This window comes from Oreochromis niloticus, linkage group LG11 (genome assembly GCF_001858045.2).
Source record: "Oreochromis niloticus isolate F11D_XX linkage group LG11, O_niloticus_UMD_NMBU, whole genome shotgun sequence".
Lineage (NCBI taxonomy): Eukaryota > Metazoa > Chordata > Actinopteri > Cichliformes > Cichlidae > Oreochromis > Oreochromis niloticus.
In genome coordinates this window covers 6839186-6863318 of record NC_031976.2, presented here as the reverse complement: position 1 = coordinate 6863318, position 24133 = coordinate 6839186, and the positions used below count along the sequence as shown (strand labels likewise).

At 42.0% G+C, this 24133-nt stretch overlaps 3 protein-coding genes and 1 long non-coding RNA gene across 12 annotated transcripts in view; 2 read left to right on the top strand and 2 right to left on the bottom strand.

Annotated features, from left to right (window-relative positions):
* ptprub (protein tyrosine phosphatase receptor type Ub) overlaps window positions 1-9411 on the bottom strand; it is a 182693-nt gene extending 173282 nt beyond the window's left edge. Inside the window, exon 1 of one of the 4 annotated variants that reach the window (XM_005456695.4) lies at window positions 9143-9411. In XM_005456695.4, coding sequence (XP_005456752.1) covers window positions 9143-9212 — 70 coding nt within the window. In that variant the 5' untranslated portion in view covers window positions 9213-9411. The remainder of the gene's footprint in view (window positions 1-9142) is intronic. The other 3 variants (XM_005456696.4, XM_005456697.4, XM_005456698.4) reach the window with 3 other exon arrangements.
* A 48-nt stretch (window positions 9412-9459) lies between these two features.
* Window positions 9460-12461, top strand: LOC112848281 (uncharacterized). Its single transcript, XR_003222325.1, has 2 exons — window positions 9460-9553; window positions 10223-12461. It is a non-coding gene; the product is annotated as an uncharacterized LOC112848281 (long non-coding RNA).
* LOC102079124 (glucocorticoid modulatory element-binding protein 1) lies at window positions 11731-24103 on the bottom strand. Of its 6 annotated transcripts, none has more exons than XM_019364586.2 (11): window positions 23922-24103; window positions 23731-23838; window positions 21396-21537; window positions 17992-18050; window positions 17616-17737; window positions 17355-17458; window positions 16730-16914; window positions 16284-16430; window positions 13558-13695; window positions 13205-13321; window positions 11731-13120 (listed from the first exon to the last, which is right to left on the bottom strand). In XM_019364586.2, the coding sequence occupies exons 3-11, from the start codon at window positions 21518-21520 to the stop codon at window positions 12576-12578; spliced, it is 1542 nt and encodes a 513-aa protein (XP_019220131.1). In that variant the 5' UTR covers window positions 21521-21537; window positions 23731-23838; window positions 23922-24103; the 3' UTR covers window positions 11731-12575. The 6 variants fall into 6 exon arrangements, with proteins under 6 accessions (XP_019220131.1, XP_019220132.1, XP_025767648.1 ...); XM_019364587.2 differs by having other exon boundaries at window positions 23935-24103; XM_025911863.1 differs by lacking the exons at window positions 23731-23838; window positions 23922-24103 and adding an exon at window positions 22722-23657 and having other exon boundaries at window positions 11731-11930; window positions 12621-13120.
* On the top strand, window positions 18697-21175 carry LOC109204176 (uncharacterized). Its single transcript, XM_019364589.2, has 2 exons — window positions 18697-19194; window positions 19592-21175. The coding sequence occupies exon 2, from the start codon at window positions 19595-19597 to the stop codon at window positions 20462-20464; it is 870 nt and encodes a 289-aa protein (XP_019220134.1). The 5' UTR covers window positions 18697-19194; window positions 19592-19594; the 3' UTR covers window positions 20465-21175.
* Window positions 24104-24133: the final 30 nt, after the last annotated feature.

Genomic DNA, 24133 nt, shown 5'->3' with positions numbered 1-24133 from the left:
GTTAATGTTATGACAGAGAGTATTTGAACCAAAGCAGGTGTTTTTCTTTGTCCCTAACACTAACCCAATAGTTTTGGTTCTCAAAACCTAACTAAGCACAATAAAAATGAAATTAACCCTTAATCCAGACTCTTTTCAGTCCAAGGACAAAAACTGCTGTATAAATATTATACAGTAATATTTTTTCCACTTTAAATGGCTCATTTTTTTAAAACTACTTCAGTATGAACTATAAATATCAAATATTAATTATAGTTTTTGGATTTTGATCCTTTAAAGAAGAGGGACTCTAGCTGAGGTGGAGCAGAGGCTGCAGATGGGCAGGCTGTGGTCTTCGAGGTTCCTACATGGCGCTGCCAGCTCTTCTCTTTCTGTCCGTGCAAAAGTCACACTGCCCTTATATTTGCTGATGAGACGGGCTGGGAGCAGCAGCCTGCAGGTTTGAATTGATTTATTATTTCGCCTGTAAACACAAAATGCACATCTCTACATGAGCATGCGGTTCCTCTGCGATTCCCCTGGGATCAAACCTCTGGCTGCTGGAACGTAGCAGAGTGCTGCACTCTATGCGGAAGACAAAAATATGGGGATGACCAAAACATGGAGAAGTCCATCCTGTCACTGCTTCAACCATCTCTTCTCCACCCTCCAATCAGATGATTTAGAGTTGGACTCCAGCTGGTCTGTTTCCACCTCTGAAGCCTCCTCCATGTCAACCTGAGAGTCCTCAGAGGAGGACGAGGCGCCATCTTTCCAGAGCCTCCTGTGTGCTGTAAAGTCTTGCCACCTCCAAAATGACTGCACTCCCGCTCATACTTCTTACCATGGCTGCTGTGTAGCTGCACAAACTCCCCGAGCAAGAACCAAAATAAAGTCCAATTTTGTTTTGGTTCTTGCTGCTGAGATATCCTTAAAGCTCTGAAAGGTTACTTATCGTTTATTAGTATTGAATTAGTTTATAACACAGTGTGGCCTTTAAAGAGAAAAGACTAGAAGGTGGACATCGCACACACACACGTGTCATTTATCATGGGTATGTTTGTGTCACATTAACCATGTCTTGAGCTTGAGGGAGCAGCAGCTTTGTCTGGTTGGTTTGCACATGTGCATTGTGGATAAACCTCTGGTCTTTGACAGGAGTCTGATAGGAGACTAGCTTACTAGACAAGCTGCCACTGGCTCTGCTTTCACAGCTACCTTTGCAGGAAAGTTAAACAGGTGCAGGTTCCCCTTGGCATCTATAAGAAATCACCTGTTTCAATGAATTCACTTTGTTTACCACCGCTTTCATTTTCGTTACCTGCCCCAAGTTATTTTTTAGCATTTGCGTGTGTCATTCTGTCTGTGAGCAAGATAGCTTAAACATTTTTGAGTGATCAGAATATTAACCTTTGTAGGGGTGGAGGGTAGGGTCGTGTTCCAAACAATTACAATTTGGCTTCCATCCACCAAGATCTTCAAGGTAAACTTAATTATTTGTTGGTCAAAAATTGTAAGTAACAAGGTTTCTGGTCAAACTATGATTCTGTGGTGCGATGTGTACTGTCAACATATATAAAGTAGTGTATAAAGACTTAAAATATCATGTTACATTTGACCTCTGACCTCTTCTTCAAGGTCACTAGATGGTCTATATAGAGCCATTTAAAATGACTGATAAAACATGTTGGAAGGGGATACTTTGAGTATAGTTCATTCATTTTATTGTGACTTTGAGCTACAGCTCAGGTGGTAGAGCAGGTCATCTACTGATCGGAAGGTTGGTGGTTCGATTCCTGGCTTCCCCTAGTCTGCATGCCAAATATCCTTGGGCAAGATATTAACCCCAAATTGCTCTCCGATGCGTCCATCAGAGTATGAATGTGTGTGAATGTCAGTTAGAAAGCACCTAGGAAAAATGTGCTGGTGTGAATGGGTGAATGCACAAGTTGTGTAAAGCGCTTTGAGTGCTCAGAAGAGTAGAAAAGTGCTATATAAGAACCAGTCCATTTACCATTTACCATTACTTTGTTGTGCACATTGCAGTAATATTTTTAACACTCCTAAAAGGCGTAGTACTTTTTAGGCCTATTAGAACTATTTTTAATAGCTGTTTCTTTTTTTAGAAATATATATACATCACAGGACAATCCTACTACGAATATCTCATCATCTAATAGTGATTCAGCACTAAACTAGATCTTGTTTATATGTCAGCAACTTTGAAAAAAGCAGTATTTTAAGCCCCAGAACGGGTTGGTTAGTCAACATCATCATCACATGTTAATTGTACCTTAAATCAAGTACTGTAAACTTGTTATATGCCATCAACAGGTTCAAAATCACTCCGCTGAGTGATTTCCTGCCAGCTGGCACCTGTGCTACCGCAGCTGCCATGACCTACCCATAACCCACCAGCAATGGCAGCTGTCACAGCTGAGTGTCACCCCGTGCCATGAGACTGTGCTGCAGGGAAAAATTCCTTCAATTTAACGGGAAACATGTAATGCAGAAGCTATAACTGAGAAGTTATTGCCTTTTTTTAAAAGATCTCAGTTTTAGTTATAGATTTCATGCAGGGCGAGCCTTGAATGCTGCGCTCGTTTAAATCAGCACAGTAGACATTATCCACGCTCTGTTACACTTTAACGCTCTTCAATTTCCACTGTCCTAATAAAGTTTATGTGAAAGATTGTCAGTCTAATAAGTGTGGGATACATCAGGGTGATAAGTGTTCGGGTTCATCCCTGGGTCTGCGTGAGGATATTTCTTTGCTGGAAGGGACTGGTCAAACCAGAAATACCACCTTCCCTGCCTCCCCTTGAGAGCAGGTCTCATGGCACAAAGGCAACTAAATCCTGCATCTATTACAGGGAGAAAAATGTCCTGAAGAGAGTGTTTTGACTTTTAGAGGAGTGTCAGGGGCTCATATTTCGCTGACTGTTTCATATGCAAAGGACTAAAAAAGAAGCCGAACAATAGGTCAGATCTCGACTCCACAATCCCGTCCTAATTCTGAACTTTGATTCCAGCAACATTTGTTACACACCGCATATACCAACTCAGAGGGCCTGAAGATTCTGGCAGGAAATTTTGTTGACACAGAGAAAGGTAAAGAACTGAAACACGGCCAGCGGGCTAATTTTAAACTGCTCAGGAGGCTTTCTTTTCTCTGGGCAGGGGGATAAGGAGCGACACTTGCAGCATCAGTCTTGCAGACCCAATTTCTGCAGTTGGGAAGGCACTGCCTTGGGGAAGAAAACACTGGGACTGAAACGGCTGCAGCTCAGAGCCCTGGTTATTTCCTTGTCGGCTAATTACACACCTGCGTGTGCATGCACTCAAGCTATTCACTTTTCTTATTCAGACTATAAACTCTTGCCAATCTGTGTTCAATGATAATATTCCATGTCCGTTACTCAAGTGAAACATGTGCTTTTAAGTGATAATGAGCATGTTAGCTCTTTGAATTCAGACCAGTACATCGACTACATATTTTATAGCTTCCCTTTATGATCCAGTATGTAGCTCCCCAATAAAACCAAAGCTCACTCTTTCCTGTTTAAAAGCATTTCTACTTTTACCTCTTTCTTGTACACTATGCACACGGCTAACATTACTCCGCTCTTTGTAGGCACTTACGTCATGCGAGTCCTCGCTGACTGTCCAGCTAATTCCCACTCCTACATCAAACTTGCAGGCCACTGGCGCTGTGCCACTTTGATCAAATTTAAGTAAAATGGACTTCCCAGAGTTTGAAAGATCAATACCACATTAATAACAACTGGCAGAGGGAGCAAAGAGACCCGCACTCCGGCTGTAGAGCGGAAAGGAAGAGACAGGCCGAGGCAGGCGACTGACTGTAAATCTCTCAACTCTTGGCATCTCTTCCAGGGTGTTGGAAGGTGTCACAGTAACCCCGAAGAGCTCACCGTGGCAGCAGCTCAAGCCCATGCTAGCATCAGTGTCATGGCAAGTTCAGTCACTCAGCAACATGGGACCCTGCTGCATGTCAAGGCTTCAGCGTGTGATTTTGTAGTCTTACATGCGGAGACGGAGGTGATGAGCACATGCACACATGTGAAAATGACAGGGGACCACACATACACATGCAATTTTCATCAATATGCTAAAACATTCATAGCGTACGTGACAGAGTGCAGCTTTCAAAATAAAAAAAAAAAGAACGAGCGGCCTATGAATCTATGCAAAGAACTAGAATATATTTAAATTGAATTTGCAGAGCCTCAGCAATCACAGCTGAGAAATCCACAAGAAGCCAAGCCTTCGGCCAAACGTGCAACTCAAATATTAAAAAAATTTCTGAAATGTAGTGCGGCATAAATAAAAACAGAATGCGAGGATCTGCTAATCATTTAAACCCTACATTTAAGTGTACACAGTAAGTGGCACATGACTATCAGCTGTATATTTTCAATTTGATGCCAGCAACGTGCTCCAAAATAAAGTCTGGACAGGGGCATGTTTACCTCTGTGTTGCATCACCTCTTCTTTTAACAACACTCTGCAAGCAAGAAAGCCAGAAAGGAAAAGGTTTTCCCATTCCTGCTTGATGTTAGCAGCTCAACAGTTCATGGCCTCTTTTTCATACGTTTGCTGTAGAATAGAAGCGCACAAGTATTGAATACAAATATGATCTGGAGAGCAGATGCCATGCTAATTTCTCTAGTGTCTCGTTGCTTTACGTTTCATGGTCGTTTATTCTTTTCTAAAGGAGAAAATCTGTTTTTGGATTTCCCACTTGTTGTTTCTCTGGACTCCTGTGGCCTGATTCCTGGCCCCTTAATAATACACTTACAATAAGAGACCTCGACAGGATAATAAGTGTCATGTATAATTATCTCCAATCTGCCAGGTTTCCCTCCCAGTGGTTCCTTTCAGCACTTTCTGCTGGCCGGCGAGACCAGATACAAAGCAGTGAGGGCACACAGAGAAAGGCAAGGCTAAATGGCACAGGAGACACACACACACATGCACACACACGCACAGCGGAAGCAAACCTGCCTTTGGGCTTTGCCCTGTTCTCAAAGACAACGACCTGCTCTTTCTCTGCCTCTAAAACATGACTCCCAACCAGTGCTTGACCTTTCTGAAGAGCAAACAATCCTCTGCCTGAGTAGGCCACAACTCACAGAGCTCTTCAACAGACGGGGGGAAAGAAAAAAACTAAGTTGGGACTGATTTAGAAACAGAACACTAGCATGTGATAATTAAAAAGAGAACAGGAAAAACGCTTAGCAGGATTAATTAAGCACAACAATCACAAGATGTGCGTGAGCCGCAGCCTGGCATAGGAAAAGACTAATAAATGTCTGCACACTCAGCAGAGCACCAAGATAGGGAAGATGCATGGGAAAGACATGAGAGATTAGCCCAGATGAAGACGGAGCAGGCCCCAGACCGGACACATGCCTTCACTGATGAGGCGTACCAATCATGGCACTTGGCATGAAGCAGAGCTCCTTGAGTACACACGGTAGATGGATATGTTTCATCTTCCAGCCTTGTGAGATGAGTAAGCCGATCGTGGCCTGGCTCTCCTCCACATAGCCCCACATTACAATAGATGAGAAACAGAAGAGACAGGCTGGAGAGCAGAGGGCTTCTCTCATAAGCAGCCTGTTTAATCACACACACACACACACACACACGTGCAAGCTGAAGGCAGAATGGCCGGCATGCACGAGCTCTGCAAAAGTCCTGCTGTGGCCTCAGCAGAAAAACAAAACGCCCCAACAATCTATCTGAATGAATCCCTCTGTCGTTCTCATCTTCTCCCTCTCTGAAATTCTTTCCCCACCGTCCTCCCGCTTCAATCCCTTCCCTCACAGTTGCAAAGTTTTCCATCTGCTCTCTGAATTACTGCCCCTGATCCCACAAAGATGGAAATCAACCAGTCATTTCAGGAGTCTGATTTAGGCCCAATCCTTACTGCCCGTTCGTATTCCATCCGCAGATGGTGGCCTGGCTCCTGCAGGGAACACTTCCACTTGGTGGATTTGCTGCAACTCTGTGGTGCGAGGCAACATTTTCTACATGATGGGTATTTTTTTTTTTTTCTCCAGCAATAATTCACAAATGCATCAGAGGGTCTTTTTTTTCCTCCCCATTCAGTTAGAAGCTTATTACAGTGAGCACGTCTAATGGACTCTCAAGAACCAATATGTAACAGCTACAAATAGGCGCCAGGAGATGAATAATGCTACAATAATAACCTTTTGCAATAAAGAAAACAGTCAAATCGGCAGAGCATAAACATTTAAATAGCCTGGGAACACTTCTTTTGAAATAATATAGCGACTGAATTATTTTAGCCACATATGTACCGTTTTATTGTTGTCTGTTTGGTACATGTATCAGTACATCTGCTAATGCTTGTATAGGTGTGTGTTAACTTTTTAGTTATTCAGTTTACTATGATGCATGATTAAGTTACATTACTGTTTTTTTTTCATTAAAATTATGTAAAAGATGATCTGATTATCATTGCAGCTCCATCCCCTCTATGCTTTTAAGTGCAGGTGTTTCCATATTACACATCCCAGGATCGGTGCTGTTGTTTATGCAGTGCAAACCCGAGGCCCCGAGGTGTTATTCATCCCATGCCATGCTTAAGCTAGACAGTCTGGGCTCCGCAGCCCTTTTCATCGTGATCTAAGCGTTAGCTTATTCAGGGAAATAAGCAAAAAAAAGGATATTCTGCCTTAACTTTAGATCAAACTGGGAAATGAGTCATGAGACGCGGGATAATTACACCACTCAGTTGACAACATTCAGTGCTAATAGAGGAGACAGATGGTAAGTGAACATTCATTCTATTCCCTTAAGAGACAACAGGGGAGTGAAAGTGGCAGTTTGAGCTCCATAGGATGGAGGAAACGCGCTCGTATAGCTGTACAACTGGAAACTCGACCATCTATGTGACGGGCTCTTTGAGCAAATCTGATGCAAATGTCGTGCTTTTCTTTATTTTTAATCAAACACACTGCAGTGAGTCCAGTGCAGCAGATAGAGATAATAATCATTTCACTTGACGGCCTGCATTGACCCACGGCACAAGCAAGAAAGGGTTATGGATTGAAAGATATGGATCAGAAGAGGTGAAAGGGGCGAGAAATGAAAAGAGAAGCAAGCCCTAATTGTTCTTAAGCATCCACGGTGGAGACGTGGTCCTCGCCCAATCACAGCAAAAGAGACTCTCTAAAGATTGTGAGAGTCAAAGCTGCATTTATGCGTGCTCCCTAACTTTGCCTCCCACAGGATTCAGGTAGGTGGAGGAGCCATGAGGGGAAGTCAAGGCAGGGGAGAGGAAGAGGAGGAGGAGGGGTGGCATCAGTCACGTAGAAGAGAAGCCGCAAAAACTGGCAACTAAACTGTTACCTATTAGCAGCTAATGGGAAGGTGGAAGACGTCAAGGACTTGCAACACTCCAGTTAACAAACTTTTAAAAAAAAAGAAAAAGAAACGACAGCATGTACATTTTTGTTGACAGACTCCCTCACACAGCGTTGCGTAGTGAAGCGTTGCTGTTCCATTCAGCTCTTTTAATTACCTGTGTGCGATTTAATCCTTCATATGTCTCAGCCCATTCCTCTTAATGATGTGCTCCATTCAGCTCTCCACAAAACATATTATGCTTGGTTTGTTGGGGGGGGAGGTTTTTTTATTTTTTTTGTGTGTTTTTGTTGCTGCTGCTTCTTTCACTTACACAGAGCATCAGTGGCGTCTCCCTTGTCTCGTGAACCAGTAAGCAGTGCAAGAAAGAAATGCAAATCCTGGCAAAAGTAATAATGGAAAACATCAAGCCAATTTCCTTCCCCAGGTGACAAGCACTGTGGTGCATATTTATACAGTCTGCCGTGTAAATGATATCCATGTTAACGCCTTATTAGCCTTATTAGGCTTAATGCACACTGTGCATATGCATGTGTGTGCATTAATTCAAACAGGCTCAAGTCGTTTCAGACACTGTGAAAAAAAATAAATCCAGAACACCTGAGTTTATACCTGTATCTGAATAAATGTTTAATTCCTAAATATGACATTTATTCTCATTGCTTTTTTTCTTTCTCCCTCCACCTTTCAGATGAGGCAGGTTTTTTCCCCATTTCTTTTCTAAAGATTTCATTTATAAGGTATAATCCAATCTCGAGAATAAACTAGAAGAAAAAGTCAGACACTGCATCATTTTCATCCCTATTCATCTGAAAAAAAAAAAACCTCACAGTCTCCCCGTGTTACAATCCAGCCTCGCAATAGACGAATAGACTTCTTCTAACAATAAATTCAGCCTCTAATGTTCTCTCTTTTTTCACGTGTCATTTTTAAAATTAAGAGCTTCTTGGTGAGCTTTCTGCAGCCAGACAGCCCACCTCGTCCAAGAAGAAACAGAAGCATCTCACCACCTTGAGAGAAAAATGTGGCATTTGTGAGAAAGACTCATCTAATCCCAGAGTGCACGCGACAATTAATCAGTAATCATTTCAGTGTCACATTAAAATGCAAACTTTTTAAAGAGTCTCCGAGTCGCCCTGTTTAAACCGACGCCGGTGTGGTTTTGGTTTTTAGGGGGGGTGTCTGGATGTCATCAAGGATTGGGTCAAGGCTGTGGGGATATGAGAGACTCACAAATATGCTCTGCGGGGATCTCTGATTTTATTTTTCGTTTTTAAGGAGGAAAGCCGTCGCTTTGAATGAAGTGATGTCTAACTTTGAATCGCAGACACCGTTCAGGCTACCTGGCGCCTTTAAACGGGGCGATAACAGAAAGCAGAAGCGGCGCAGCGCAAAAGGGCTGTGCTGTTTAGGGAAATGGGAGCTTTTTCCCCCGACCCAGAGCACCATACGCAGTCATCCTAACCACCAACCTTTTTTTCCTTCCTTTTATTAACCTTGAAAACTTGAAGCTTCAGTTTATAAAAGTTATTGCTCGTAGCCTCTGCTGGGAGGACAGCGTCCCACGGTAAGTCGTGGAAAGGGGCAGAAAGGCGCAGATAAACGCAGCAGCGTGTTTTGGAGGAACAGGAGCACAAAAGTTGGCACCTCCACCAGACTCGCTCTGCTTTTTCTTTCAGTGGACTTTCATCCGTATGGTAAAACTTCCCAAACGCGTCCAGGAGATCGAGATGAACGTGTGCCTTACCTGTTGGCCCCTCGATGCCATCGGCGTAGATCTGAACAGTCAAAATCAAGAGAAAGGCGCAGGTGTTCATCGTGTAGATGATTTAGTCCACTTTAAATGTGCAGAAGAAATCATTTCATTTACTTGGTGCGATCCGGCAGCGCAGGCAGAGCGGAGCCCATTTAGTCCCCCCCAAAAAATCTGACTGAGTGGAGTTTCGGAGACAGTGAAGGAGACAGGGCAGAGCTAGTTCTGCAAACTGACGTCAGGGTAAACATTTCAGGGGAGAGATTTCTTTCTCAAGCCCACTTTCAGTTCCAGCCTCCACTTCGCCCTCCGCGGGATTCAGAGTATGAGCCGGGCGCCTCCAAGCGGTCAGATCTATCAATGGCACTGAGGTGCTCAAACGTCGGCCAAGCAAAACCCCACAATGTGAGAGAGTGTGTGCCTCTATACTTGTATGTTTGTGAGAACCCTTTAGTTGGCAATTCACTTTTTTGGGACTCTTTTATTTGACCTCACTGCCTCAAAGTGCTATCTCATGTGTTAAAGTAGATTGTAAGATTTAAAGAAAGGTTAGTCACACTGCTTTAAGAGGTCCAGACAATAGATTAGGCTCAGACAGTCAGATGCTTTTCATATATTTAATGTTAATGAGAAGCTCCCTAATCTTCGCTGGCCAGAGGCTCCAAACACAGGTACAGGAGTCTGATAACAATGCCTACAGGCAGAGGAATAGCCTATTTATTATTCCAGCTAAAGGGCCATCACTGCACACAGTCAAGAATTAAAAATAAACATTTTAATTTCACTCCTGTTTAAATATGCTAAATCATGTTTTAAAATCATATCAGCAACCTGAGGACTAATGAATCAAGTAATGCACAAACTATCCTGGAAAAAAAAAAATTTTTTTTGTCATGTTAGCGACTGTTTTACAGCTGAGGTAAAACGTATACTCACACAAGACAGACAGGTAAGCATGCCTTCACGCCTACCTATGACAGGTGCAAAGCATATTTCTCCATAAATTAGGTGGTCTGTCATGTTGTGTGCATTGAATTTGCATTTAATGAGACTACATTTTCTGTCCAACCCCAGCTGGCTATGTTTGTTGGAGTCCACCTGATATAGCGGACGGCAGAAATCACTCTCGGGTATCATGCAAAGTGAAATATAAAACACAGATGGAGCGACTACATGGAAAGAGGTAAGAACCCCACCGTGACTTTGATACGTATAAATGCATACCTGGTTGTCTTCCATGTCATGGTCTCCTATCTGGTGTGTGTGAAAACACAAGTTGTGTATTTGAATATGAATTCCTGGATATTCTTTGCATCCAGCAACGTGTGCACTTGTATTTGATCACAGCTTTTTCTTCCCAGCCTAGACGTCTTGTGTAAGTGCTGATGTGACAGTCGCTCTTGTTCAGGTTAAAAGCTGACACGTTTAGCTGCTGCTCCAGGACCCCCAATTTGATCAAGATGCCATTAAGCAGGCTAATCATCATTCATTTTGCTGCGATGTGTGAGCTCTAAGGCCGTGGATTAAATTAAAGGTGGCCACAGAGATGCATCTAAGTCCAAACATGAGAGCACATTGCAGACTTTAATGCTGTTAGCCCGGGATGACAGATGAATGATACGACGCTCAGACGATTACTTAATTTAACCAAAGGGGCACAATATATGTCAGGCTAACACTTCTAATTACACCTGTGTGATGCACAGCAGACCTTTTCTTCCAAGTATTTGAGCCACAGAGCAGCAATTTATATAAACAAGCTCAGAATTCTCCATTATAGTTTAATTTGTGTTAAACTTAATAGAATGTTGCAAAATACTGTTCAAATAATCCAACAGCAGGACAGGTGTCAGCGGAGATGCTGAGAACCGCACTACGATGAAAGTCATTTTATCAGCTGCCACTCATGTTGCCTCACAAACAACTACATCTGCCCAGGCAGTGTTGTGCATGAATTGATAATAACATATCATCAGAGTTTTGAGAGAAGCTGTCAAAGGCAAATCATCAGCGTCTATCACGCGGCCTTGGCATGCAGCTCGAAAAGCAAACAAACAGCGAAACGCAACGGGGAGGCAAACATGAGAAGGCTACTATACTTCACTGTGTGTGGCCTAAAACGCTGAAGATCGGTCAGTCGAACCGGTGATACCTTAAAAAACAGGACAATTTCCACCGGCTGTCTAAAAGAAACAGCGACTCTCATGTGACTGCAAGTCCAACACAGTGATAAGGGAACTCACAGCAGCAGTGTTTCCTCCTCTGCAGGCTGATTAGCTGTTCAAATACACTCGTTTCTGTTGTGCGGAGGTCAGTAAGGTAACAGGTGTCCGCGTGAGACGTTAGAACAATCTGACTGTGAGAAGCAATGAGATGAATGAAGCCGCTGAGATTAAAACCAGCAGGGAAACTTTGAATAAACAATGACCTCTGTACGCAGTTTATTGGCTTCCTGCCTGTACGGTCAGTAGATTAGCCACCAACGTTTTCCAATTTCCATCAATGCCCCAACTTTAAAAAGGATCAGTAAATTGAGTGGTGTGAAGTTAGCGCTAGAAGAAAACTCACACGCTGCTACTGTTAAGAATTCAAAATGCGAAGGTTTTTATTCAAAATGCATTCATTATCACTCAAGGTCATTTTGATGGCTATTTTTCCCTTCTTATTTTTAACTAGCAAGGGGATAGTTACCCAGTTCCCGTCTAAAGGGAGTGATTAGAAACTAGGAGCCATACATCTTCAGGCAGGAAGTGTCTGCAGGTGGTCAAATCCTAATCACAGCCTGAGTGAGAAATATTTCACAAAATTAAAAGATATAAATCGCAAAACACAAGTAATAAAATAAGTATTTTACAAGTAGCTAAAAAAAAATCTATCATTAATTGGTGACAGTGTTCAGCTAGAAGAAGAGAGTGTCATCAAAGACAGCAGACTTGTAAAGGATTGGAAACAATGATACTATGTGGGTGATAATACTACACAACAACCAGACCAGCACACTTTCATTGTCACCTGAAATGTCAGTTATTTTCTCTGTTAAGTGCTGGTGTCATAAAAAATCTCAAAAAGCAGTAAAAAAAAAAGAAAAAATCCCCGTAGAGTTGCATCTTCGTATTGCAAAATAGGGCATATTATGACACCCATAATGACTCGAACAATGGTTTTGGGCAGTCGGTCACTTAATCGACGAGTCATTTCAGTTGTATTGCCTCTGATGCTGTAAAATCCAGCATTTCCATTTAAAAAAGTGTCTGTGTGAGAACACAACCCCACTAACCGCTGTCTGTACTGCATATGATCACTGTGGTAAAAGTAGAGTTTGACAAAGTCATATTGTTTTTAATTGTTTCCCCCGCTCCGTGTCTTCTTTCAGTTCCCGGCACATTCCCTCAATTAGTCCCACAGAATCCCTCTGGGGTCGTCTGCCTCACTTACTTTTATGTTTCTTTGATGCCTTTCTCCCCATAATCACCTTTTCAATGTCATGCAAGCCTTCTGTCGCCTCGTCCTCCTCCCTTCTAACATGAGATCCCTCCCAAAACTTTACACTCCCTCGTCCAGGTTCTTTGTGGATCCCTGAGGTGTCTTTTCTCTTGTTGCCTTCCCGTCCCAGTCCGTGAAACTTCTCCTGGTCGTCTGCCTCACTGATCTCTCGGTCCCCCTCCAGCGTGGCACTGTGGACATCCCTGTCTGTCCTGCCAGTTCCAGCATGACAACGCTGGCTGGTGTAGGCAGAGAAATGGGCAAAGAGCTGAGGGTTTATTGTGAGATGAGGGTAAGATGCAGCACATAAACCTGTGATAGAATGAGGCTGGATCGCTGTGGCTGATTTGACAGAGGGCAGCGAGTTCTGGGGATGGCTGCTCGTCTGGCTTTTACGCTGAGTTCGAGGGTGTTTTAGTGATGAGGCTTTTTTAGATGTCCCTTTATCACAGCTCTGCTTCCCCTTGTCCTCCGAGAGCTCATCAAAGTCTACACAAGAAGAAAATATTCGTTAATTCGCTTCACCGGGGTATCTCTGCATGTGCCGCGTGATAGTTTTGAATGCTTTCTCACCATAAACACTGTTATGGATCTTTTTCTTTTCAGTCTGGCTGCGCCTCAGGTCCGTGGCTTGTTTCACCGAATCCAAAAGCCCAAACATCTCGCACAAGGAATTAAGCAGCATGACATCTAACAAAATAATCAAGAGTCAGCTACAAGGCTTGAATGATTTGTCCACAATGAAGTCAGCTGTTTGCAAAATCAATAGCAATGAATTTTCAGAGATTTAGCTGGCGGGGCCTTTATTGAAAATCTTTTCGAAACCTGATTTTTCATGTTTTGACTCAGCTGACGTTTTATTAACATCAACACTGAATCCTTTTTCACAGTCCAGGGGTTAGACGGGTCCCACTGTGGGCACTTACCTGTTTCCTGCAGGTTTCCGTTTTCACTGTGAAGCTCCACCCGCTTAAAAGTGCTGAACAGTTCATTCTGGAGGCTGGATAGGACCTCCCCCATCATCCCGCAGTCTGCCACACCCTTCCACAAAGTCAACACCCCGTCTACAGGAGGTCAAATAGGTAGGGCATTATAATGGGATATAAAGAAATCTATGCAAGTGTGTGCATGTTTGTCCTTTCTTTTTGTTAGTTTGTGTAAAAGCATACAATGCTTTGTGTTGCTGCAGGGACAGGCAGTAAGAAAAATAGGGTTAGAGGGGAAATTTGGAGAGAGTCACAGCTTTGAAAGAGGATAAAAGAAAGAGGAAAAACAGAAACAGAATATGTCAGGGTTGGATAAACACTGGGAACAAATATACAGAGATAAAGGAAATGGGAGTGATGCAGCAGTTGGAGAGAGGATGTCAAATATGTGACAGAGGGAACGACAAAAGAGTGTGAAAATGGGTCAGAAAAGAGGTGCTCCAAGAGGAGAGAAAGGAGGCCAAGGCGAATTTGAGAGTGAATGAAGAATTACTGGAGATCTGTGCAAAGCTGAACCAAAAAAAGGAAAACAAGTCAAGCGCATGAAAGTGGTAAAAATGTCAAAGATGCTTGATATGAAATGCATGCAAATTCATGTTTGCTTAAAATCTGTCGAGATAAATGCAGAATGTCTGGTGAAGATATTCCGAATACCGTTTAAGGCCCACTAAAGTTAAATTCATTCATTTCTTTACATCGTGCATGTACATTACAGAGAAGCAGCACATTTCTTCAGGAGCTGATAGAGGAGTAGAGGTATAAGCAGTGAATTGGCTATATGTTTTAAGCCCTATGACAAGCAGCACTCCATGTGCTGTGACACGTTTCAATTTGCCCTTCACTAAACCATCACAGGCTATTTTACTGAGGACCCGACTGAGAGCCTGACAATTTATTTGGAGCCGATACCAATACCGATTTTTAGGGAGTAAAAAATTCAGATATCAATATTGAACATTATTCTTATTAAAACCATCTGTAAAATACCACCAAACGTTTTACGTTTTTAAATCGGCACAAACCGTTCTGTGCAGAAGTATTGAGCCACTCCTTATTTCGTTATATTTTGCTTCCAAGGAAACTAGACTTTCTTTTTAATTTTTAAAGTGAGCAGCAGTTCAAGTCTAGGTTTTTCAGTCCAGTCCTTGTACCTGACCATTTTCAGTGGAATGTTTCTTTTGTTTGTTAAGTCTTTTAACATTGACCTGTGAATCATTCAAGCATAAAAAAACATTACACGTGACAAAGAACTCATTTTAAATTGTATCTTGATGGAGTTTATTACAAGCAGCCTGTGTTAGATTTCGGTTAGATTTATCAAAGATGTCACGGTTTGATATGCAAAATAGTATTGAAAGGTTTTGTCATGGTTTGTGGAAATGTTGGAGATCTTGTCAACAAACTTGATGGAATTCTGAACACAGAAAAAATACCATCAGATTTTGATCCGCCATGTAATACCATGTGGAAAGAATCTGACTAACAATGGCTTCACGTTTCAGCATCACAGTGATCCCAAACACACAATGGAACACTATCGGTCATGGATCGGCCTCCCCAGAGCCCAGAACCTCCAGAAGACTACTTAAAGAAAAGTAGAAAAAAGCTTGCCTAAGAGGTTTCAGGCTGTGTTGAAGATTAAAGGTGGTCACACCAAATATTGACTTACAAGCTTGTTAGAACTGTACAAACTCTGTTTTTGAGTTATGTACTATACTTCAGTGCCTGTTTTGACATTTTAGTAAATCTCAGCACATTTTTCCATTTGTCCTAGCAAAATATAAATAAATGATGGGTGTCTCAAGACTTTTGCACGGTACCAATATCGATGCATCTCTAGGCTAAAGATGCATCGATATCTACTGTCATCTACTTTAAAGAGCACCTAATAAGGTCACTTAAAACACCCTTAAATCAAAGTCTTGGTTAGAATAGCACTTAGAAATGTCAGATGGGGTCAGCAGCTCTTTAAGGACGTCTGCAGGAATGGCACAACTGCAAATTCAAAGGTTCATTGGTTTGGTGTATCAAAGGGGTCAAACAATTGATGCTGCAAGAGGTGTGACACAAGGGACAAATGGACTGCAGGATGACTCTTTTAAACCCTTCAGGGCAGGTTTCAGGGCTCACAGACGTACAACCTCTTGAAGATCTGTGGGCTGAAGTTGTGCCTCCACCCATGATAGCATTGAAACTTTTAAAGTCAAACATTTCTAAGGAACATTTCCTTTAACAGATGGAAAAGTAACGCATGCCAGGAGTAAATAAAACCTTCATGATGCCGGAGCCTACAGGACATGTTCTAGCATATAACCTGACAGACATTTGGCAGGTAAACATGTGACTTGCACATGCTCCATGTGCTGTGCCCAAAACTGCAGTAAGCCACTAAATGGCTTCTAAACAGAGCATATACCCATGTGGTGACTGCTTAAACACCCAAAGTGGAGCAGTAGAGGTGAGCAGTTTGCTGCTGTGTAGGATATCATGAAAGGAGATGCCATCTGCTTTCCTGGTTCCAACAGTGACTGATTGTGCACAGATTTTCCCGCTGAACAGTAATTATCTGGGTGTTATCTTTATTTAAAATAGGGCGTACCTGCCTTATGCAGTTTATTAATCTATTCAACAAGCACCCCAGTGTATGCACGTGTTCTTATAATTACCAGGTACGTCAGCCATCTTTCGTTTGGTAGCATGTCCATTGGCTGTTACAGGGTTTAGAAGCCTCCGTGGACCGTTGCTCCACTCTGCTGCTCCACTAATCCTATCCTGCAAACTCTCCTCCACCTCTGCCCCCTTATGTGCTTCTTCTGAAATGGGAACAAAATGCAGTCCTGAATTTCATTTTCTTCTGTGCGGTGGTGAGGTTAACATTAAAAGCAAACTTTTTATTGCTGATGTTTATATATAAACATCCAGCTTATTTCAGTGTTCATTACTTTCCAAAAAATAAAAAACCCCTAAGGCTGTGTTTCTTTGCTGTAAATGAAAGATGTTCAAGTGGTTTCCAAAGTGTTTAGGTTCTGTTTCCTGAGTGATGCTGCAGCAGCCCAACCATATGTGGGAGGCAAAAAAAAAAGCAGCAAACTGAATGCCAACTGAAATCTACCTGTCACGGGAGACACCTGCCCTCCAACAGGGTCAAGAGCCAGACACGACAGGCTCGGCTGCACCGAGTTCCCAGGAGGAAGCCGCGTTCTGTTGATCAGCACATCAAATTTAGTGCTGTGGCAGGTGTTGCTGCACAGGGTGTCATGCTGGTAGAAATCTATCTGGCCGGAGTCCATCATTTTCCTGCACGGGGAGAACCAGGTTAACACTGCAAAGTTTCCAGGCAAATATTTACGCTACGCAGCTACGGGGGGATGTTAGGACTGAATTTGCAGTGAGTTCCTGATAGCTTCCCAGCGGTGTGCTCGACACAGAGTGTCTTGATCTGGCCTCTGGAGGAATGAAGATGAAAAGAACAGATAGGGCCTTTTGAGCTTTGTGTGCCTTCTCACAGTAATACCAACAACAAGTGCAAACATGATAAAGAGGTGAGAAGTGTTTCTCGGCAGCTTGCATCCGTGCTATTTGATCCTGCTATCATGATAATGCCACTTACAGACTGCCTCTGGAATGCACTGGCAAACCCTGACAGACTCCAAGCAACTGCAAATTATATGAGTGAGACTTTAGCTGTGCCCCGCTCTACAACAAAAAGCAGACAAAAAGAAGTTATATGAGTCTACCTGAGCATTACTCCTCCCAGCCTGATGGCTCTTTTCCAGTCCTTTAGAGTAGCTTTCCCTGCCAGATGCACAAACTGCTTAGGACTGATGAGCTCGTCATTGAACTGTTAAAAAAAAAAGGGAGGACAGCTCACATTATGTGTCTGAGAGAGTAATAAGACAGAAGGGACCAAAATGCCATCCCGGAGAAAGGTTTTCAAAAATTAATTTTGCAGTAATAATAAGGTAATAATTAAACGATCACACTAAACATCAACTTACTTTGACGCATCTGACGTTGATTCCGGGGCACACAAACTTCTTAAACAGCAGCACCGCCCTGCTGTCCCCGCAAGTGATGGGGTAGCCATACTCGACCTCATCTCCATCTGCTTTACTGTCATCTAAACGTTACAGAACACAAACATCGCCGTGACCGCCTGCAGCGACATTACAGTGTGCATTCGCAGTAATGAAAGTCAGAATCGTCAAAAACCCCAGGAGGTATGTCAATACTCTCCGTGTATATCTGTTAAATGACAGTGAAGCTTGAGAGATTCATTATTCCGTTTACTGCATCGGTTAGACTGAATAAGCTGATTTGTGTGTCTGAAAGGTTCAGTTCAGCAATTAGTTACAATGTCTTTGTGTCATTCACCATGATGCGTCTCTATGGCCAGGACTGTAGTGCCAGTGTCGGCAATGTCATCATTCATCCTGCAGAGGGCGACAGATCCACACATATAAAATAATTATTTATTGCATGAAAGCCTTGGAAATTTTCTTAAAATGTCAGTAAGCTGGCTGCATGTATACGCAGGATGACCAGATGTCACTCTTTATGTGGGACTGCACCGCATTTTTATTCCTTACAGAGGAAATATCCTCAGTGTCAGTATTTGTTAGTTTGCTTTAAAAAAAGTTTTACAATTTGCCTGATGAGGCACTGATGACGTCTTTATTGAGACTCGGGATGTCTACAAGACTCTCAGCCTCCATACAATAACAATTTAAGAAGTCTAAAACTAACACTGAAACTAAGAAAAAAAAATCAACTAAAACCAAATATTTCCAAACAATAAAAATACAGACAGCCACCAGTGCTACTCAGTGCATAATAAAGGAAGAATTTTTACTATAGTCAAAGGAAGGTCAGCCTGCCTGATGCTATGCCCGTCAATAAAAGTTACAAGTTTCCAAAAAAAATCTGACTTTTTTTTGGCAATCTGTGAATGCATCCCTACTGAAACTCAAAGACTGTTAGCTAAAAGAATCAACGGTGAAATAACAATAACTTCAGTTTCCTTTTATGCTCATTGTATTTATTTAGCAAGAGTTGGAAAGGTTGCCTTCAAATGGGTCATTCTTACTATTCGGTGCCATTTGAGTCCTAATGACATAATATGGTATATTTAGTGTAAAACTTGTCTAATGCTTATTTCTAAACCATTTTCTTGTATGTTTAACCCCCCTCTACCATAGAACACATTGATATATACACAGGATAAATACATTAAAAGTAAATTACTTTTATTTTAGCACAAGTCACTAAAGTACTATGTCCCCAGTCATGCTTGCTCGACTTCAGTTACAAATATAACTTAAAAAAAAAAAAAAAATCTAGATTTTTCATCATTTCTGGATTGGCTTATTTCTAATGTTCCTCATCAAATGTTCTTTTTTATTATTAATGCATGTTTAATACTTAAAATCTTTAAAAAATGTTGTGTCCCTGAATCAACTGTCACCCCTGTTACTCTGATAAGAATTCCATAGAACACATCACCTGATTATTCTTTTAGTCACATGACACTCCCGGATGTAACATATTTTGGAGGGAAAACTTTCAAGAAGAAGACGAGTAAGTACCACTCTTTAATCAACCCTTTTTTCAATGTTTTAGCAAGATTTTGTAATGTGGCAAAGCATAACACGTCCAACCTGTTACGCTTATTAATAGTGGAAACAATTTTTTTTTTGTAATTTTTATAATATGGCTAATAAACATGTTAAAAATGGTTCTTAGTGGTCACCATGTACTAGCTTGTTGTTCATCATACTAGTAGTAATGGCTAAGTTTAGCATAAAATCTCCCCCCTGTTACCGTCACCCCTGTTATTGCTATGCACTGTAACAGGGGGGACGTAAGATGATAGAAGTTTAGTGTTTAGGGTTATTTATACAAGTGTGTATTGGTAATTATTATTAACCTGTATATATATACTTTTAGAAGATTTTGAATAGTATACATTTTTCAGGGAATGGCACCAATGTCTGCTGCGGAGAAGCAGCGGCGCTACCGAGCACGTTGTGATGCTGACCCTGAGAGAAGACAGATATATCTCAATAAAGAGAAAGAGAAGTGGAGAAAGGACAGAGAGGAAGGGAAAAAAAAGAAAGTGGCAGATCTCAGTGAACGACAGAAGAGAGCACAGAGAAAGCAGTGGCGAGAAAGGAAAAGAAAGCAGAGGGCTAGTGCCAAAGGCAGGACAGAATTTGAGGCTATGAATACTCCTCCCCTAAGTCCAGAATATTCCCTAGAGCCAGAAAATGCCCCGCAACCAGGACCCTCAAGGTTAGAAGAAGAGTTGACAGATGATGATGATGTTGAGAGGAAAGTAAAAGAAATTATTGATGGACCGACACTTGTGCCTGTCAAAGGAACCATGAAAATCCACCAAGTACTCAGTTTCTCTCCAGGAACAATAAAATACAGGGACATAACCTGCCTTTGCCAGGCAGACAAAGGTGTACTGGACTGTGAATGCTATGGCCTGAAGGAGATAAGCCTTAGTCAAGAGGCAAGTCCACATTGCACTGAGGGACCAACCCGGCCTGAGAACATCACAAAAGATCATATTGGTCAGTGGTGCATTATCAACTACGATGGTGAACCCTACCCAGGAATCATTCTGGAGGTTGAAGAGGATGTTAAAGTGAAATGCATGCACAAGAACGGGACCAACAAGTTCCACTGGCCAAGTCCACGTGAGGACATAACCTGGTATAGGGATGACCAGGTTGTGTGTCTGATGAAAGAACCAACACCTTTGAATAAGAGGTCAGTTCAGCTGGAGAGGAAAGTGTGGGATTTCCTTGAAAAAAACTGGAGTTGCTGGTCTGTTGCATAGGTAAAAGGTGTGAGAAAAATGTTCATTATGTTGGGTGTACAGTGAAAATTTGCTTGTTTAATGTGGACATGTATCTACCTGTGTTGGTTGGACGGGCATGGTGAAGGTGTTCAAAGTTTCTTTAAGGTGGTATTTTTTGTCACTGATGTTATGTCCACCCTGTTTCTCCTCTGTCCACCCTGTTACCTGTGTGTTTCTTTTGTTAATTAAATCAAATCAACAAACATAATGCATGTCTCTTTGGTTATTGGGAGGGAATGAATCAGCAAAATTAAGTTACTTAAAAATGGAGCCAATTTTTTTTTTATATTCCCTTTGAATCTAAAAACAATCTTTTGAAATTACACTGTGTCTTAAAACTGAACCTGTCTTCTTTCAATATAATGCTTGTTTAAAATACTTCCTTGAAATTTCCTTGCAGATTTTAAAAAGGGACATTGTAGCTTTTAGAAAATGTAAATATTACTATAACTGTGTATTCAAAACAGTTATTAATAGAAAATTGAATGTCCTGTAACAGGGTGGACATTTGGCACGTCATGGGTAAAGACTTTGATTTTAAAAAATATTATAATATAATATCCTTAGCTGGACCAATACATTTTTCTTATAGGTTGAAAATCCCTCTTTTAGATGAAATGTTAAAATAATTCAAAATTTTGTATTTTTTGATGAAGAGTGATCACACTGAAATGGCACCGAATAGTAGGAATGACCCAAATATAATATAGTTGTTAAGGTGTCTCACTTTCACGGTTGGGATCTGGTCATCCTCTGTATACCTGCCTGGCTTGATTTTGTGTTCTTTGAATTAGGTCTGCATTAAACAACAGGTGTATCTCACATAATTTGCTTAACACAAAGACTCCACTGTGCTCTTCACACAAACAAAGCATCTCTGAGGCGCTTATATTAATAACAGCCACTTTACCCATGCAGGACTGGCTGCAGGTGCAGGAGGACTTGAGATTTTTGCTCAGTGCCGCTGTACTCTCCCTCCTCTTCCCTCGCAGTCATGAGCTCCCCTGAAGACACGGTGACCTGAGCACCCGCCATCACCTCTCTCCTCAGAGCTGCAAACAGAAAGAGGCGAGCAGGCGTGTTAACGTCTGCATGACAAGTGTGTACACTTTAATGCACATGCAAATCACTGAGTTTTACCCGCCCAGCCCTCTAACAGCCTTTTCTTGCATGCAACTGTCATAGAAATGAGTCCATACAGGGCTTAAAATGACATAATCCTCACATCACCGGGCCTTGCTTCCTATGCTGCTGCTAAGATTGCACAAGAACATCGTGGATACTGAAACAAAAGCTTACAGCTTTTACTAAAGCACTGCTTACAAACGTAACACAGCAAAGTCTATTCAAGCATATTCATCTATTTAATTCATTCAGTCAAAGGAATAATCTGACATCAGATCAGTCAGTCAAATCGTTGCACATAGGTGACTAGTTTTTGCACAAGAGCAGCATTAAGAATTTTTAAGAAACTGTTGAACAAATGCAATCTGCAGGATTATTGTTACCAGATGAAATAAAGCAAACTCTAGTTTATATCAGTCTGCGAGGACTGCTGCTATGTAGCCTGCCTACATGTATGTGTATGTGTGTGCTATAATTATGGCTATAAAACAACTTAAGAATTTGCTTTACATTTGGCACATAATGACATTATGGAGTGGTCAAATGTGAAGAAACTACCCACTGGACTGTGATAATTTATGGTTAGTGCGAAATAGGAAGCCGCTCCAGGGTAAAAAAGCTACCGATTAATAATAAATAAAGTTCCTTTGCAATCATTCGAGCCTGGTTCTCTTTATTATATCACTTCAGTCCAACGCAGGTAGGAGGTGACAGCAGATGCATGTGAAAAGCACATAAACCCATGGAGGAGAAACTCATTTACAAACTGTTTGGGTGATTCCACGGCAGAGACACAATGGCTGGCAGGCTTGTTATGCAGTCAAGAGCAGATAACAGCACTGATTACTAACTTCCACGCTGTATTAAGTGGCCTTAACAGTGTGGATCACCAACTCACACAGCACGAACAGTTGCGTGCCTTGCTCACACTCCTGCACCCACTCAAACTGACGTCTGCTTGGTGCGGAGGCACGCACACCCCGACAGGGACGCGCGCCACTGTCCTTTTAAAAAATAAAAATAAAAAGGCGCACAAAACACCGTGTCCCGTGTCAAACTCCCACACACCCTACCTGCGACTGTATGTAGACATTGTCGTAGTTTTACTCACCGTTTTACAGCAGGGGATAATTCATCCTCCGGTCGTCAGAGAAGTGCGATAGCATGCGCAGTGCAGCTTCGCTTAGACTTCCTGCAGTGAAGGCAGCATTTGCCTGAGAAGCATCTGTCCCGCTGTCACGAGAAGCGGTTGGCTCGCACGCGATGTGTAAATCGGTCAGACTGCTCTTATGTGGCTTGGATTGAGCGCCTCCATGGCTGTGCACAGGCTGAAAGCTTTCCAGCCTCTGAGCATGTTTCCAACCCAGTGAAATCCGCAAGAACTATGATTATTATTATTATTGTTGTTATTATTATTATTATTATTATCATCATCATCATCATCATTATCATTATCATTATTATTATCATTATTACAAAACTGCATATCTTGGCTCAACAATCTGGGTTTTGTTTAAGTATGATTTTAGTTCGCCAGGCGTAACCCTCACGTCACCTGCATATTTAGCAGGCATGGACCCGACCAGGGGTAACACCTTTTTTCAGGTGAGCTTTGGACAGTCACACCAGCAGATGGTGTAATCCTTACAGCCAAAAGCATGAAGGCTGCCCAGATTGGGGCTCGTAGTGCAGCAGGATCAGCTCTCCTGTTCATGTGTGGCATGACCAGAGTATGCCCCAGCTCTCTCTCAGGTACAACAGACCAACATCTCCAATATTCTGATAATCTCCAGTCTATAACTTTAAACCAGATGATGAATGCATGCCCTCTGAGTCTTTTTTCTTTAAAATGACTGTCAGAGTGCTCCTAGGTCACATGAATACTCTGTGTTACTTTGATTGGGGACTCATGGCAAATATTAAGTGAATAAATACTTAAATTTGTTCATAATTGGGTGCTTTTGACAGGAGTCTCCTGGGACAGCGACACATCTATGTTTTTAAAAAGCACTAGTCGAAGCAGAAATATTTTTAAAGTGAAGAACAAACTCATGACGAAGACATTAAAAGGCTGGAATAATAGAAAAGACACGTGTAAGATGAAAAAAAAAAATACATACCTCTCTGGATCTTGAGGAAGAGGTTTAATCGTGGCTCTAGAACAGGCGCTTGTTATATTTTTGTTGTTGCCTTGAATTCACCGGAAGATGGCAGTCTTAGCACTTAGACTGAGAACGGAAATTCGGGCGAGTCAATAACAGACGAGGTATTTCTGAATGTTTCATGTTTGCTTTTAAACTGCACTTTCCACCTCTGACACGCACGCTTCTTCAAATAAAGATCCAGGTTCACCACTTCCATCGTTTCTAATGAGAGAAATGAGAAGCATTGCTACCGCTGGCTGGTCTCAGGTCAGCGAACACCTACAGATCAGGCCAGCCCTATTTGGGAATGGAATCCCGGACACCAACTTGATTGACGCTTCAGGAGAGCCAATGAGAGACGGGGTTCGACACTCGTGAC

Coding starts and splice junctions, on each gene's coding strand:
- LOC109204176 (XM_019364589.2), top strand. CDS start 19,595: ATGGCACCAATGTCTGCTGCGGAGAAGCAGCGGCGCTACCGAGCACGT.
- LOC102079124 (XM_025911862.1), bottom strand. CDS start 21,520: ATGGCGGGTGCTCAGGTCACCGTGTCTTCAGGGGAGCTCATGACTGCG. Junction 17,738..17,991: donor GGCCATAGAGACGCATCATG/GTGAATGACACA, acceptor TGTAACGTTTAG/ATGACAGTAAAGCAGATGGA. Junction 13,696..16,283: donor AAAGATGGCTGACGTACCTG/GTAATTATAAGA, acceptor GACCTCCTGTAG/ACGGGGTGTTGACTTTGTGG.